The following is a 15,383-nucleotide window of genomic DNA, read 5'->3' on the forward strand; positions in this document are numbered from 1 at the left end:
CGTAAACTGTATATCAAGCATCGTCGTTCAACGGGATGGTGGATGCGCAAGAAGCTATCACGTACGTCAATCCCTTCGTCGGTATCGACAGGAAGTCAAACGCATGCCAAGTTTCCCAGATGTGAGGAAACTAAGGGAAACGAGGCGAATCAGCTCCGCCCCATCTTAATCATCCTGTCAATCTGCGCGAAACAAAAGTTTCGGAAAAATGCTGAAAGTAATTGCCATTCGGACCATGTAATTTCCAGCATAATACCAGATATAGACCGGACTTAAACTGAACGCACGAGTCTCCTCTGCCTTTTCTATTCGCGGCATATCGTTATTACCTAGCGTGACAATTGCTTTTAATTTACACCACCATGATATGGCTGATACGTATCGCGAGCGTGAATGCTGTAATTTTTCATAAATCATATATCGGAAATGGATTTATTATTCTTATTCTGTTCCAATAAATCTCGGTCACTCGACGCTTCGCGAGATCGATCTTCGTAATACAATCCTCGACTCGAACGGCTGCGAAGCGACGCGCAAAAATCTTTTTTGTAATAGAATAACTCTCGAGGATACGGTGCACCTATGCGCGCCGCAGGATCGATGGCAGGACGCAAGAAAGCCTTCGCAAGGCAAACCAGCCTCGCAGCCTTAATCGTAGACCTTTGATTTCTTTCTCTTTCTCGACCTGCCTCTCGCGGCGCCGGGCGAGTTCCGCGAGGGAAAAATCAGCACGCCGAGCCGATAGCGTCTCCCAAGCGCACGCAACGATATCGTCATCGGCGTCCTTTGCGGCCAGGACGCGGTCTCGTCGTGGCTACTTCCTTTCGGGGAAACGCGGGGAGGCGAACGGCGTAAAAGAAGCTGCAACGGGATAAAAAGCCGGCGAGTCGGACCAGCATCCCGCTGGTAGAATCGTAGACGTTCGCGGGAAGTGCGGGAACGGCAGCGATCGCCTCGAAAAGCACAACCGCGAAGGACGCGAGTATGAAAGCACGCAACGGATACGCTCGAACGGTGCGACGTGCCGCAGGTGCGTGCCGTACGCGCGGCGCTCAGCAGCCCGCGCTCTCACGCCGAACTGGTTGGGAATTAGTACAGGGTGTTAGCCATTGATAAGCGTGCTGGGTGCTTATTTTCCCAGCTGATAACATCGTTTCAGAATACTTTTCCCTACGCCATCTCTTCCTTTCACCAAACAAATTGACGAAAAGCCGCTTATCATCATCCGTTTTCACGTAAATCCTGATCCGTAGGTCACGTTAAAATAACAATAAAATTAATACATCGCATTAATATACGCATGCAATAGAAATTCCAATGTTTCTCGAGATAAGCCATACACCTCTTTAAAATAAAAGATCGGTCGCGATAATCTCTGAACTAATACGAATCAACAGTTACCTAATCTTGCAAAACAGGTATTTCACGGCTATTATCGGTCCTTTTTTCTTAAGGATTTTTTAGAGAACCCCGAGTCAACGTCAGCGAGGTCACGGACGGTGGCCACGCGGGCATTTTCATCGGAATTGCCGGCGTTACACAATCAGGATGTCGTTCCACCCGGCATCCTGTTCCCGCTTCTTCGATTCCGTCTCTAATCCACCGTTTCGCGTCGCGTCGCGTCGTCCTGCGTCGATTCCGCTTCTGCTCGCTTCTGCTGGCGTCTACGCTCGGAGGCATCCGAGCTGAACCGGCCGGTCCTCTTTTCCCTCTATCTCGCAGGAGCGATAGACACTTGGCGTGCAACCGGTGCGGTTTGCCGCCCCTGGCCGAGGTCTATTTATAGATCCCGCGGTATTACCTGCGAGCCGTATGTTTGCGATCGCGTGAGCGAATGCGTGTGCGTGCGTGCGTGCGTGCGTGCCTGCGTTCGTGCATGAGTTCGCCAGAGGATACCGCCGACTGTCGCATGTCGGCTCGGTTCGGCTTCCTCGAGCGCAGGGGGATATGCCTGGCGTGATATATCGCGGATCGTTTCGACGATTGCTACTTTGTAGCGGCTCGACGTATTTATGTGCTTGTACGAATCGTTCGCTGCGAGACGGGCTTCTCTCGATCTCTGATCTCGGTAACACATGGCTAGCGGAAACATTAATTCTCGCGATGCTAATAATTAATCGAGACCGAACTCCGAGGGGACCACCTAAGGCACTGCGCGACGATTCGATCGGAGATTTATATCGTTGTGTGAGATCAAGGAAAAGAAAAAATTTAACGGCTGCGTTTTCACGCCGATATTCGGGGTCGATGATGGGACTTATTAATGAGATAAGGACGTTCGGGGAAAAATTCCTACTGTAGAAGATTCATCCCTGTAGAAGATTCGATCCGGTTTTATTATTAATTGCGTGACTGTTGCCTAATGATTGACTGACGTCCATCGAGCTTTTTCCATCGCGAATGAACTCGTCTTCCCCGCCGTTTCTTCCCTCGCTATTTATAGATCCTAAATATCATTTAAAGAGAAAGAGAGAGGGAGGTAGGACGAATGGATATTGGCGAACGAACGAACGGGTACGACCGTTCCATTTCTTAGGAATGGCACTCTAGGCAGGCGAGGCCGCGGTTATACCCGCTATCTTCCTTCCACCCGGTGTGTAATTACACGGCTTGTTCCTTTAGCTCTTCTTTTGGTACGGAGAGAAGCGGCGCAATGCCTCTCTGCCGCCGCCGCCGCCGCCGCCGTCGCCGCCGCCGCGAGACTATTTATAGATCATAGATTATTATCTGCGGTATATACACGGCTTCTGCTATCACATATAAGCGGCCCGCGAGATATCCGTTCCACAGATGGGCATAATTATTGCACGGTTAGACCGGCCGATTATTATTGCACTCGACTCTCCACGTTTCGCTCCTCCCTTCTTCGACATCCTCGCCTATAAGCGTCAACCGTTCTCACTGTCTTTCACAACCGATGGAATGATCACTGAGGAAAAAGGAAGGAGAGAGAACAACGGCATGTAGATTGGAAGAGCGATTATCAACCCGTTATTCGGATAATATCGAAGATTAATATCGCGATACCTGATTTATCACGGTTAACTGAATATAGAACGTAGAATATAAATACATGCGAGTAGTTCAATCGAGACATGTACGGACAGATAAAAGCGGACGTTTGATAAATTACTTTAAAATTTGTTTTTATCTCCTTATATCCCTGCGGTATAAGTTTTATAAAATCAGCAAGACCCAACAGAATCTTCAAAATTGCGCAATTAATGTTTACAAGATAACATTCTAAGTTTTGCAAGAGAAATTATCGAAACAAAGTGAATCGATGGTGATTAAACAATTAAATAATCAAACAATTCTTTTCTGAAGAAGAGGTCGTAACTTCCGCCGATGCCGTTGTCCGATCGCGTGCGTCGTATCGATCGACGTTTTCCTTCTTCTTATCGCGATCATCGTCGAAAGGGGATTTTATCGCGGCTGTGCCGCAAGGCAGCTTTATAAATAGACAGGAGCTTTTGCACGCAGGTTTTGCATGAGGCGCCTAATACGCGCCCCGACGATTACTCCTGGCGCCAGCGCGCAGTGGGCCTTCTCCCGGGCCCCCCTTCGGGGCCCCTCTCCCCCATCTAATGGCAGGTGGTTAATGGGAAGTTAATGTCCGCCGTGTGCTAACTACGAGACCGGTCTTTCTTCCTCTTTCCACGAGCCTCCTCTTTTCCTTGCACCGCATCCCCGTGGCTGTTATTCCGCTTTTTCTCTTCTCCCATCTCTCTCCCCGTTGCACGCCTCTCCTTTTTTCCCTCCACCCGTCGTCTCTCCCTCTGTCTCCTCTTCCGATTTCACGAGCACCTCGCGATCCTCTTCTCCACGCACATCGGCGTCGATTGCGGCGTGATGAGTGTAGCGTGTAATTGAGCAGCTCTAATTGCGTGTACTGTTAGAAGAAGATGACTCGATCCTGATGACGGCACGGGTATAAAGTTTATTTATAGCCGCGCGCTTGTAGGTGCTCCGACGGATATTTTCTTCGCCTATCGTTCTTGAGAGCGTTGCCCGAATTTTTAATCGATCATATTCTCTTATTTTCAACTTACTGATTGACTTTTTCTTCTTTTAAGATTTTTTGCATGCGTTTTATGGATCTAAGATTCACTCCTCATCTATCTGCCAGCTTTAGCGCTTAGAGGATTTGCATAATCCATCCGACAGCGTCACATATTGCAACGTGAGAGACAAGCTATGAGCTATAAAATATTTAGTGAGCCCCCAAGCTTGGCGTCGGGGATATTCTCACGTCCTCTTCCTCGATGCCGATACCGGTGATGGATTCTTAATTCGCGAGACTCTTCATCCGTAGATTTTACCTTCTCGCACGACGGCACACGGACGTCGCCGTGAGGAGAACACCGTCATCGTCGTGCCGGGAATAGAACCGGCCCCCTGGTCGATGCACCCCGACAAGAAACGAGTCCTGCGCACCGCAATACCGATCGCTTCTTCTATGACGCTCGCATTGTGTCCCGAATACGTCTTCCGCCGAGGTTTGATCGACGCAATCTCTCGTCTCTCGATCCGATTAGACGCTCCTCCTTTGTTCACTCGAACGAACTCCGTACGTCCATGCCTGTCCGTGGTCCGTCTCGCGAGATTGCTGGATGTACTGCCCCGTGACAGCGAAGATCCTTTGTTCCGTCCATCTTTGCGCGAAAGCGGCGCTCTTTGTTCTACCGATCCTCCGCATTATCAGCTCTCGATCTCGCGCATCCTTCGCTTCATCGGTCTTCTCCATCGGTCTTTCGCAAATCTCTTATTATACGGATCGATGCGTGATTTGAATGAAGGCGATTCTCTAATAACTTTATCCATTCAGATATTTCGGGGTTCGATTTCGTAGACTTAACTCTTTGAACAAGTATAACATGAAAAAATAATTGCGTGAGATACAAAAGATTATATGAATATTAACCCTTATCGTCTGCTGAAAAATTCTTAATTATTGTATATTGCATAATTATTCTAAATTATATATAATCGCTAAAGATAGCTCCTAATTTATATAATTGTTAAAATATTCTTTCCAATTACATTCACGCGACTCAATCTTTTGCGTATTAATGTGTTTAATTGTGTAACGGATAATCCGAAAAGATATATTTATTTCTTTAAGATTTCCTTGCAGAATCACGGCGTTTTTCCCATAGCGGGAAACACGTTCATTAACGTAACCTGCCGGATCTGAAAATCCGCACCTCATTTTCTCAACGCCTTAATTACCGTAATGATCGCAACGGTCACTTTCCGTGGGACGCGAAAGTTCTCATGAGGAGCTTCGTAGATGCGCATACGCTTCTTCCATCCCGCTCGTCTCGTTTTCGCGACAAAATCTCGGACGTTTTACATGCTAAAGCTTGAAGGAAGAAGTTTCGTATCTCAAGTAATCCGTACACTCGAGAAATAATAAGATTCACGTTCTCTAAACGTCTTCGATACACATTATTCGCGGGCGAAGGCCGCGAGAAGTGTACGGTGCTAACGAACGTATCCGCGGCGCGCTTGGATCGAGGCAGAAGCTCGAGTTTGCTCAACAATTAGCTGCCCGAGGCGCGCCGAGTGGAATCCACGGGTGAACGCGGTACGTTTACATTTAGCATAACGTAGCATAAAGATCCGTGTATACATCATTCCGCGCCTGTTTTTTTTTCTTCCGCCGGCAGACCAACGAAGAGAAAGGTTGCGGCCGCGCACAGACGAGTTTGTTGACTCCGAACTTTTCGCAGACCCATTGCTGTTGATCGCGACATCAATAATGATATAATCCTTGATTGAACTTTGTTTTAATAAAGAAATATGAAGGAATCGAATTGATTTTATTTTTTTTCTAAGATCAGAGAAAAGATCAGAGAAAAAGATGCTCTGTTTTCATTTCTGGTGCCCTGCTTGCAAAATTACGTTTTAATCGTGCGATCGTTATGGATCACAACGTCTTGTCACTGAAGAACGCGTATCGTCAACTCGTTAACGTTTATCCGCTCGTGCACTTAGGCAGCAATGCCTCGACGTCTCAAACATATCATATATTTTGAGAAACTTCAATTAAATATGAAGAAAATTGGGCAGTTAGAATGCAATTAGCATGGTCAGCTCAAATTTCCTGTCGTTGTGTCTCGCTCTTTCGCTTCATCGCTTGCAGCATCATCGATCGGACGGGACGCCGTGAACGGCGGCGCCGGCAAGGCGGACAGCTCGACCGATCTATGTAGAAGAGGCGGCGGCGGTGGCGTTAAAAGCCATACGTTACTGTCTACGATCTCGTAACGATCATTCCGTACCGTTATTCTCGGTCAAGGTTCCCGCGGCGAGATTGAATTGAAATATCCCGTTCGCCAAGTCCGCGCCGAGCGCGATCGGGATCCAATGCGCGTGGTCCAACGACCTGACGAGCTTCGTGCTTCTCCTCTCCTCTCGTTCGCTTATAAACAACGACGTGATAAGCAATACGCGGACAATATCGATGCTAATTAGCGATTAGTGTGCGCATATTTTGCCGAGGAACCGCGGAGAGAGACAGATCTGCATGGAAATTAATAAAATTTACACAGCGGGGAGGTTCGAGCTGGGCCTCGCGGAATAATTCTCTTCGGGAAGGCTTATTAATTCTCGAAGCTATATGTCGTACAGAACGAGGGAAACGTGTTTCTTTCAGCACCTTTCTACTTCGGTTCGGATGTCCAAGTCAACTTTAGATTCCGGAGAGTCGCGTTTAACATCTAAACGACGGAAATCTACGAGCAGAATATTTAAGTCGCTAGTTTATTAACAATCCTGATAACTCTGAGAGGCAAATCGCTTTCCTACACTCGTCTCCCGCGAGAGGATTACGTAAAACGAGATACCTCCGATACCATAAACACCGTCGGACAACGTCTATGCACCGTTCGAAAGCCATTTCTCCGCGCGAACGCGAGCACGTGCGGTAATGTTTCGCCACCGCGTCGCGTAACAATCACGGCTGCAACAAAGGGAACGTCCAGTGGGTCCCGTTTTGCACGTTTGACACGCGCGAAACTCGGCGCGAGTCTCAACGCGCGTGTTACAAAGCTGCGCGAAGAAATCCACACTTGGCCGCGGGGACGCACTCGCCGAGGCGGCGTGTGAGGTCGTGTGAGGTCGTACCACACGGTGGAGGGAACATGAACGAGCGAATAGGTTGGGGGTCGTGAGTGGCCGTTGACCCTGCCTGTGTATGTACCTGTGTAGTATGCCGGAGCCGACGAGCGTACGAGCGCGCCTAGACAGGCCGGAATCCGCACATTGGTAATAGCTTCTCTAGTTTACCGGCCTACCTCTCGTAAAAGAAGACATTTATGACCCTCCTCCAGCCTCTGCGGCCGCGACGAAAAGGTCCTTCCGCAAACTCTTTTGGTCCTGAGCGCGCGGGTGCACGACCGCTAATTAATGACTAAATTTCGTCTCCACAGAATTTTGTTTTAACAGAATTCTAAGCGCTGTGATATCGATCCTTCTTTCGGACAATTTAGCTATCGAATTGTTACAAATGATTGAATAGAAATCAAGCATCGTTAATTATAAGTTGCTTTCAGCAATTAAAACAGCGTACATAGTGTCAGAAAATAATAATCATTGATAGGATCAGTCGTAGAATTATTAGGTTTTTTACAGAGAATTAAAATTGGAAGAACCGATTGCAAGTATCACAACCTTTTATTGCAGTATCCATCTATGTTGCGGTCAGAGCTTTTGCCTGCCGACAGAATCGCCCGGGATGATCTGAATTGCGCGAATGTACCAGGAATTTTACCGGCGAATGCGGACATTTCACCAGCAGCGAGAGATCTTTTGAAACGTCTCTTACAACCGGAGCCTCGTTTAAGACTCCGAACTCTTCTCGGCCTTCAGAGGATCGCTTTTTACATGGGCTATGATATCCAAAGTTATATGCTGAAAAAGGTAATTATTACGCTTCAGATAATAATTTTGTCTTTCCTAGTCATTCAAAAGGAAAAATATATTTGCATACTGCGGAAAAATTAGACAATTTATAGTGCATAAAAATTTTGTTCAACGTTTACGAGGCATTTCTACTTAAGAAATAAATTTATATGAATAAAATAATCATGAAAACGTTGAAAATTTTTCGTAATGTAGATTTCAAATATCTAAATTACTTGTAAAAAGAAATTGTGTGTTTCATTTTGATAACGCGCTAGAGACTAAATAAAAAATGATGAACATTTTTAAAATTAAATTTTTGCTAGAAAAACAATAATAGTTTAAGATTCCATAATTAAGATTATTTGCTATTTTTTGTCATCTGTAGGAATCACCATTCCGGATTTTAGGAGTAAAAAATCGACAAGAAACAGCAACAAAGAGTGCGTCATTTCGATCAAAAATTTTCAATTTTTGAATCTTTTCCTGGCGATAATACTACGCGAACGAGTCATCAATGATCTCATATATATGTAATGTGTATTATTTTCTAATTCTACATACGCACACACTTTGAAATGAAAAGTGCGCAAACAGAATTATTTTTTATATGCACGAATAATTTTTTACATAAAGAAGTGATTGAACATTTAAAATGACATATTCAAATTTTATAATCCGTATAATGAATCTCATTGTAGGATAGAATTTTTCACAGACAAGAGAATTTAAAAATAAAATTCAATTTAGTACATTTCTCGTGTATAATGGAATTAAATAATATATGGAATAAAAATATCTTCATTTTTATTAAATTTTGGCATTTTTTGAACCTCAAGAAAGTCTATCCATTTTCCCGAATAATCCCCCGAATACTGGATTAAATACTTGCCTGATTTAGATCAGAATATTATTGCCAAGTCAAGCGATAATAATGGAGCCAAAATTCAATTTGATTTACCGTACTTTTCGTATACTTTTCCATGTGTTTGATTTGTGCATGCTGTATATGTGTAAATTCGGTATAAAACTCAGAAGAGCCATTCAAACATCTGAGAAAGGAATCCACAAATAAGTAAAGTCTTCGTCAACCGTTTGGTCTCAGTTTACAAAAGTTTTAATTTTTTTAAGAATAGTTAACAGTATTTTTGTTTGTTACAGTATCTCGTCGATAATACAATAAGTTGCGATAATCGTAGTGCGTACAAACTAACAACGAAACAAAAATGGGTCTGGATCAGAAACGCAGCGTCTTTCGAAATGAATGCGAGAACAACGTGCTCTTTTCTCTTTTATACGTATACATAAATATATTTTTTTATATATATTTATATATATTTATAAATCGTGAATTTCTTCATTTCTTCTTCTATCTCATTCTCCGCTTCTCGGTGCGTCTTGATTCTTTCATTGGATCAGCGGGGCAGCTCATCTCTCGAGAGTGCAATTAATCCAAATTTACCGTGTGTAATAATATATATATATACATCATTATTCTTACATATAGAGGATCTTTCGGTTTCGATATATAATACAATTTTTTTTCCAAATTACGTCCCGTGCAACGCGTCAGCGGTCGATCACTGGCCGAATGTTCCGAACCGAACGACGCTAATATCGGCGGACGAACTGAGTGGAAAGAAAAGCGCACGCTTCGCGCGTGCGAGAACGCGTGTAGTGATGTTTCTTAAAAACAATGCGAACGTAAGTTAAAATGATGCGGCGGCGACGCGAGGCGCGAATAGTTACATCGCTAGTCGTCGCTAGCGCAAAATAATTATTCAAGCGCCTCTGTGCGCATTGCTTTTAAAAAAAAGGAAATTCTAAAATTCTCTCTTCTAAACTAAACGTCCGAATCTTTTTCCTATCGATAATCCTCGCGTCCGGACGAAATGCGCGATAATAAAAAAGACGTAGGGAGATCATTTCATCCTCCACGAAGGCGGAGTCGCACACCTTGCACCCATCGCACGTTCCGGAAACGACGATTATACCATACTACGTACTACGATCGCGACAAAAGAAGCCGGGATAAGGATCTGCGAGATCGCGCACGGAAAAAAATGCAAAATTTCGTTCCGAGTGATCGCGCCAGCGGAACTCCCGAACGCTGCTCCTCTCCCGATCGCTCCTCCGTCACAGACCGCGAGTTTTCATTCGCGAAAAACGGAACGAATTATGTCTAACTGTAACTGTCTTCACCTCGCGTGGCGTGGAGTCATTTTGGTAAAAATCTCTAGGCTCGCCCTTCGCGCCGGATACTCGGTACCGATTGATTTGTCCTCCTCGAGCGGACATCCCGTACGACCCCCGACGACATTTGCGCGTTTTCCCTTTGGCAGATTCGGAGTCCGAGTGGAGGATTCGTGCGACGAGTATCCCGCGCGAAGGTGCCCTAAGCCTATTCTCGCGGTCGCGAGACCGGAGGCTCCTCAGCGTTGCGGAAAGGGTTGGAGAACTGGAGAACCACCGGTTCGCACCGTCGCATCTACACTCTCTCCCTCAAGCGCTCCTCTCCTATCGCGCTCACTCTTAAATTACTATGATTCCTTATTATTGTTACTGTCGTTACAACGCTTCACTATAGTAAAGATGCTATGATACAAGTAGACCCCACACATCCGTTTTCACGGTTCAGTTGCGAAACTCCTTCCTTTCTCATTCTTCTTTTTACAGCCCGATTCCACTTGCCGCGCTGGACTTCCGCTATTCTGCAAACCGCAGGATAACTTCTTAGCTTTGTTTCTTTCGGAAAACGTTACGAGAGATTTGTACCTTTTTGGATAGGATATTTTGTTTTTTGTTTAAGTGTCGAAGGTTCGTTAGAATTTTAAAGAATTGTCTGAAGGGTGTGGGAAATTAATCTCAACACGTTTTGGGATTTATTTTGCAGAATAAACGGAATTCGCTTATGCGTGGTGCGAAACACGAAAAAGGAACGGTTCGGATGCGCGTCATCGAGCAGGATGCGAACGAGAGAGAGAGAATGCGCTAAACTTGGACGTTAATATCATTATATTCAGATGGGATGACAATACATGAAGTAACTACAGGGTCGATGGTTCGCGACGCGCGCTCGTGCCGTTCCGCGCCGTCGATCGGCCGATCGTCTCGTTGTTCAATCGTTCGACAATGCGATTGTAACGGAGACGTTAATTTCATCCCTTCGCCTCCGTCACGATGCGCGGCTTCGAACTCGGCGCGTCCACAAAATGTCCAACAATTGTTTTTCAGTTTTGTACACAAAATACCAACTATCTGTGCTGGAAAATGCACATACTGCTTGTACGCTTCATATATATCTATGTATATATATATATATTTATATGTATAATATTTATATATGTATATGGTGTATTGTTTTGCATTTAGAGCGCGCCGTTATCTAAAAATTAGTATTTATAAGTATTCACCGTTTACACATTGCGTAATATCGTGTAGCATGTAGCAGTGGCTCTTTCCTATCACGGTGTTTTACAATATGCGAATATATGTATATATATATTTATATATTAATATGTACATACACAAAACCATTCATTATTAGACATATGTTTCGCATGTCGTGCTTTTATAGTTTTCTTGCCTTTGTTCCACGCTCAGAGAGTGGACGCTTCGAACAGATGTGAGGATGTGAAGCTACGTTCGAGAACGTCGTTCTACAGTTTATCCAGTCCTCCCTATTTGAAAACAGTCATTTACTTATTTGAACATGATGTTGGTGATCCATCGACAACGATGCTGATATATTTAACTGTTTAATTTTCATAACACAATTTAATGAAGCATTTACGATGTATAACACTACTCTTTCTATATCTCTTTAAAAATCTGGAACCTATTTTTCTTCGAAAATGTGATTGAAGACCATTATAATTGTAATCTCTTCAATGTTAAATTTCAATTTCGAGTTAACATTCCTATTAAACGAAATTAAATCGGAATTGACTGGAGAACAATTTTATTATTTATTCGTGTTTAGTTCATCACGAGCGCCTAACTTCCTTGAATTAAATAACTTCACCGCTATATACTCCGACGTGGAAACAGCTGCCTTTTTTTTTATTTAACTTCTAGTGTGTGCGCGAGAGACTCTTTGTGGCGTTCTCTTACGAAAATGTATGCAGGACGACATAAAGATACGTTTTCGAACGTAGCTCAGGGAAAAAAAAGACTGTCGCAGAGACGCTCCATTCAAATTTCGACCACTCTCTTCCTAAAATATTTGTTCGTAATACGTCATACATACATTTTTTCTCTCTCTGTCTCACTCCCATCTTTCTCTCCATGCACATTATTCACATACATACACGTGGGTACGCACTCATACTGACCCAGGCAATCCGGAAATGGATATATTTGTCGACTACATGGTAGCCACAGCGCTCGACCAATGGAACGAGAGAGACACTTTAATCTCCCTGCTTATTATTTTATGACGTTCCTTATGACGTGCTTCTTCGTGGTATTTCCCGAAGGTAGAGGCGTCTCGTCCTTTATACCTTCGACGACCTCGAAGTTGACGAATTAATATCGAACAGCTGAGTTCACCGACGGGTTAAGAGAAAGATCGACACATTACACACCGATCCTCTCACCCCATTGGACGATCGTTAAAAACTAGGATTTCTAAACGAGGAGAGGAAAGTAGACTGTCGACCGCGACTTCGTTTTATTCACCGCTGCCGTAGATTCCGCCTGTCGCGCAAGACCGTAGCTCGCGATCTCTTTGTTTCTTTTTTTGTTTTTGTTTGTTTTGCTCGCCAGTTCTCCAAAACAAGGAGGTGTGACGAACCTCCGTCGCGTTAACGGCGACGTGAGCAGGAGGGTCGGTTTTGCATAACTGGGGTAGGATAAGCGGGGAAAGGGATGCAAGAAGCTTCCAGAGATAAGCGTGCAAGACATCGCACATCGAGGCACGTGTCTTCTTGTCTCTTACCCATTCCTTTTTTTCCTCTTCCGTCGTTGGACTTCGTTCTTTCGATCTGCTAAGAATCTAGATACAAATTTGCGCGCAATATGGCGATTTGTAATGCGACTACTCTTTTTCCTCGTTCTACTCTCTGTTGAGAACAACGGACTTGAACGAATTTCGATACTAAGAGCCGGTCATCACCGGGCGTCAGTTAGCGCTAATTCTGCCTAATTCAATTTTTTTCTTCTGTCCGTCAGTATTATAGACAGGTCTATAACTTAGAACTACAATCCACTTGACCCATCAAATTGCTTTTACATGAGCAGAGTAATTATTGTTGATGTTCCGCTGCAGTTGATGCGGGCATAAATTAATCTGATAATAAATGGCCGATTCAGGCGCGATCCCAGGCTTTTAACGATATAGTTTTCTTCTATTACCGGGCCATTCAAGTAAACGTATCCTTCAAAATACATAGTAAACGTACGTATTTATCGCAAATGCGTTTAACCATTTTCTTTTTAACGAGATTTTATCGTGAATTTATTCGCACTCAATGAATACGGAACAACAACTGACCTGCGTATCTGCTCTGAATTTGTTAAAACACTGCCGCGATTAAAGCGCGCACACGCGATCGAAATTAACGAGGACCGTAGAGCGTCCCTATAGCGATATTATCGATATAACAATGATGATAATAATAGTCACTAATGTACACCCTATCTAATTTCTGTACAAAGTTTAATTGCACAATGCATTTCTGATTTCCCACGAACGGAGTACGTCCAATTTTATTTTTTATTCTTTTTTTTTTTTAGATAATAATCGTAAGTGCTTGCTCCTCAAGGCAGCCCCACGAGAGAGTGATACCTGGCAGTAAAGGAAAACAGTTTTGTCGATCGAGCATTCGACCGATTGTCGTAGACACTGAATGGCTGTTTTCATTCCTCGCATGGTGTATACGAAGAGCTTATAACGAACTATGTACGCAATAGTGTTAGTGAAGTCTCAAGCAATGAATACTCTCTGCGCGGACCGCGCGAAAATCGTGAGAACATGGAATTATCGTAAATCACATTTTCGGACGTCAGCCGAATAATCTTAATCATTAAAAACGAGGGTTATATCGAGAAATGATTTTGCGGAAAATCTCTGCTGTTCATTCGTCAACGTATAAAAATATTAATACTAAAACTTTTTTTTTTTTAACTAAACCGAACTCACTTTACTCGACATTATTTACGAGACATATCGCTTGTAATGTGATCCTTGAATATTACAGGATTCGAGTATTCTTTCTTTTCGTGATATCAACGAGACATATCACATATCTCTGTTTTATAATGGCTCGAAACTTGAGAGACATTTACATGTACAACGATGCCAGGTGACACTGATGAGCTAGCTTGATTGCAAAATGGTGTTTACACGTTTAAAGGGTATGTTCACACGCGCGCTCGTAGTGTCCAGAGAATTACGCCGAAGGCTCATGCTTAATTTTAAACACGGTTAATTTGCACGCGATTAATCTACATGTTCTCACGCATTGATATGCGTGTGACACGCGCTTCCCTCGTACATAATCTTTTTATCACTAAAATACATCCGTGACAGACGTGTATTCACGTCTCTCACATAATTCTTAAATATATTATACAACATAGAAAAACAACTTTAAAAAAATTCATAACAAGAAATGTCGATGAACGAGATAAGATATGTAATTAAAAATGACTACCGATCTTATTCAGCGTAAACATGCGGACACACGTGAGCGTTTCGATAAAAAAGTCTTACTTACTATACAGCGTTTTGATTTTCACAACGGCAAGCTTTCAAGAGCTGAACCCGAAGGAGACAGATCGTAGTTTTAAGCTTCAATGATGTCGTTTAATGCGGAAAGTGATACTCGCGCGTAGCGTATCTACTTGAGAATTTATCGCGCAAAGATTTAAGAATATTTTCAAGATATCTTGAGAATATAAACACCTCGACGCGTGTAGTATCGATAGAGATCAGTGTCGAAGATACAAAGATGAAGAGTAGTTGGATATATGTTGGAAAGCGCGAACAACTGTTCGGCCAAGCACGGGTGTGAACGACCCTTATGAAAAGAAATCGGCGAGCGACCCGCCAAGTCCTCTTCGACGGGGCGGCGAGTCACCCTATCACAATCTTCGTCGACGTCATAGTGGCGTTTATCGTTGACGTGTATAAATGACGATGATGGAAGAAGTGCCAGTAGATGATGTTTGGCGACAACGACGAACGACACGACGCAGCAACGTCAAAGAAATCACCGATCGGACGAGTATCGCGCGTTCCGGCCTTAAATCCGGAAGTAACGATTAGCCGATTCTTTCTTCCTTCTTTCTTCACCCAGCCTCAACACGAAGCCACCACACTGCACCTTCACGTATACCCGCACCACACTGTAGCACCTCAACACATTGCAATTGTCATGGCCTATGGAACCTGCAATTGAAAATCAAAAACATTAATTATGAAAGCCCTATAAATATATATATATATATATAAAGTACATTAATAAAAAATA

At 43.7% G+C, this 15,383-nt stretch overlaps 2 protein-coding genes across 17 annotated transcripts in view; one reads left to right on the plus strand and one right to left on the minus strand.

Moving 5' to 3' along the window:
- The window catches only part of S6kl (S6 Kinase Like), a 43,535-nt gene extending 34,812 nt beyond the window's left edge, over window positions 1–8,723 (plus strand). The window contains 3 exon segments of the mRNA XM_071710592.1: window positions 7,690–7,926; window positions 8,297–8,323; window positions 8,325–8,723. Of these exon segments, the coding sequence (XP_071566693.1) occupies window positions 7,690–7,926; window positions 8,297–8,323; window positions 8,325–8,429 (369 nt within the window). The 3' untranslated portion in view covers window positions 8,430–8,723.
- Window positions 8,724–9,002: 279 nt separating this feature from the next.
- Window positions 9,003–15,383, minus strand: part of LOC139774972 (phosphatase and actin regulator 2) — a 212,266-nt gene continuing 205,885 nt past the window's right edge. For all 16 annotated transcript variants that reach the window (XM_071710585.1, XM_071710586.1, XM_071710588.1 and 13 more), the window contains one exon: window positions 9,003–15,301. In XM_071710585.1, the coding sequence (XP_071566686.1) occupies window positions 15,286–15,301 (16 nt within the window). In that variant the 3' untranslated portion in view covers window positions 9,003–15,285. The remainder of the gene's footprint in view (window positions 15,302–15,383) is intronic.

Source organism: Temnothorax nylanderi, unplaced genomic scaffold, assembly GCF_030848795.1.
Source record: "Temnothorax nylanderi isolate EJ_2023f unplaced genomic scaffold, tnyl_v1.0 TNYL_tig0090_pilon, whole genome shotgun sequence".
Classification (NCBI taxonomy): Eukaryota; Metazoa; Arthropoda; class Insecta; order Hymenoptera; family Formicidae; genus Temnothorax; species Temnothorax nylanderi.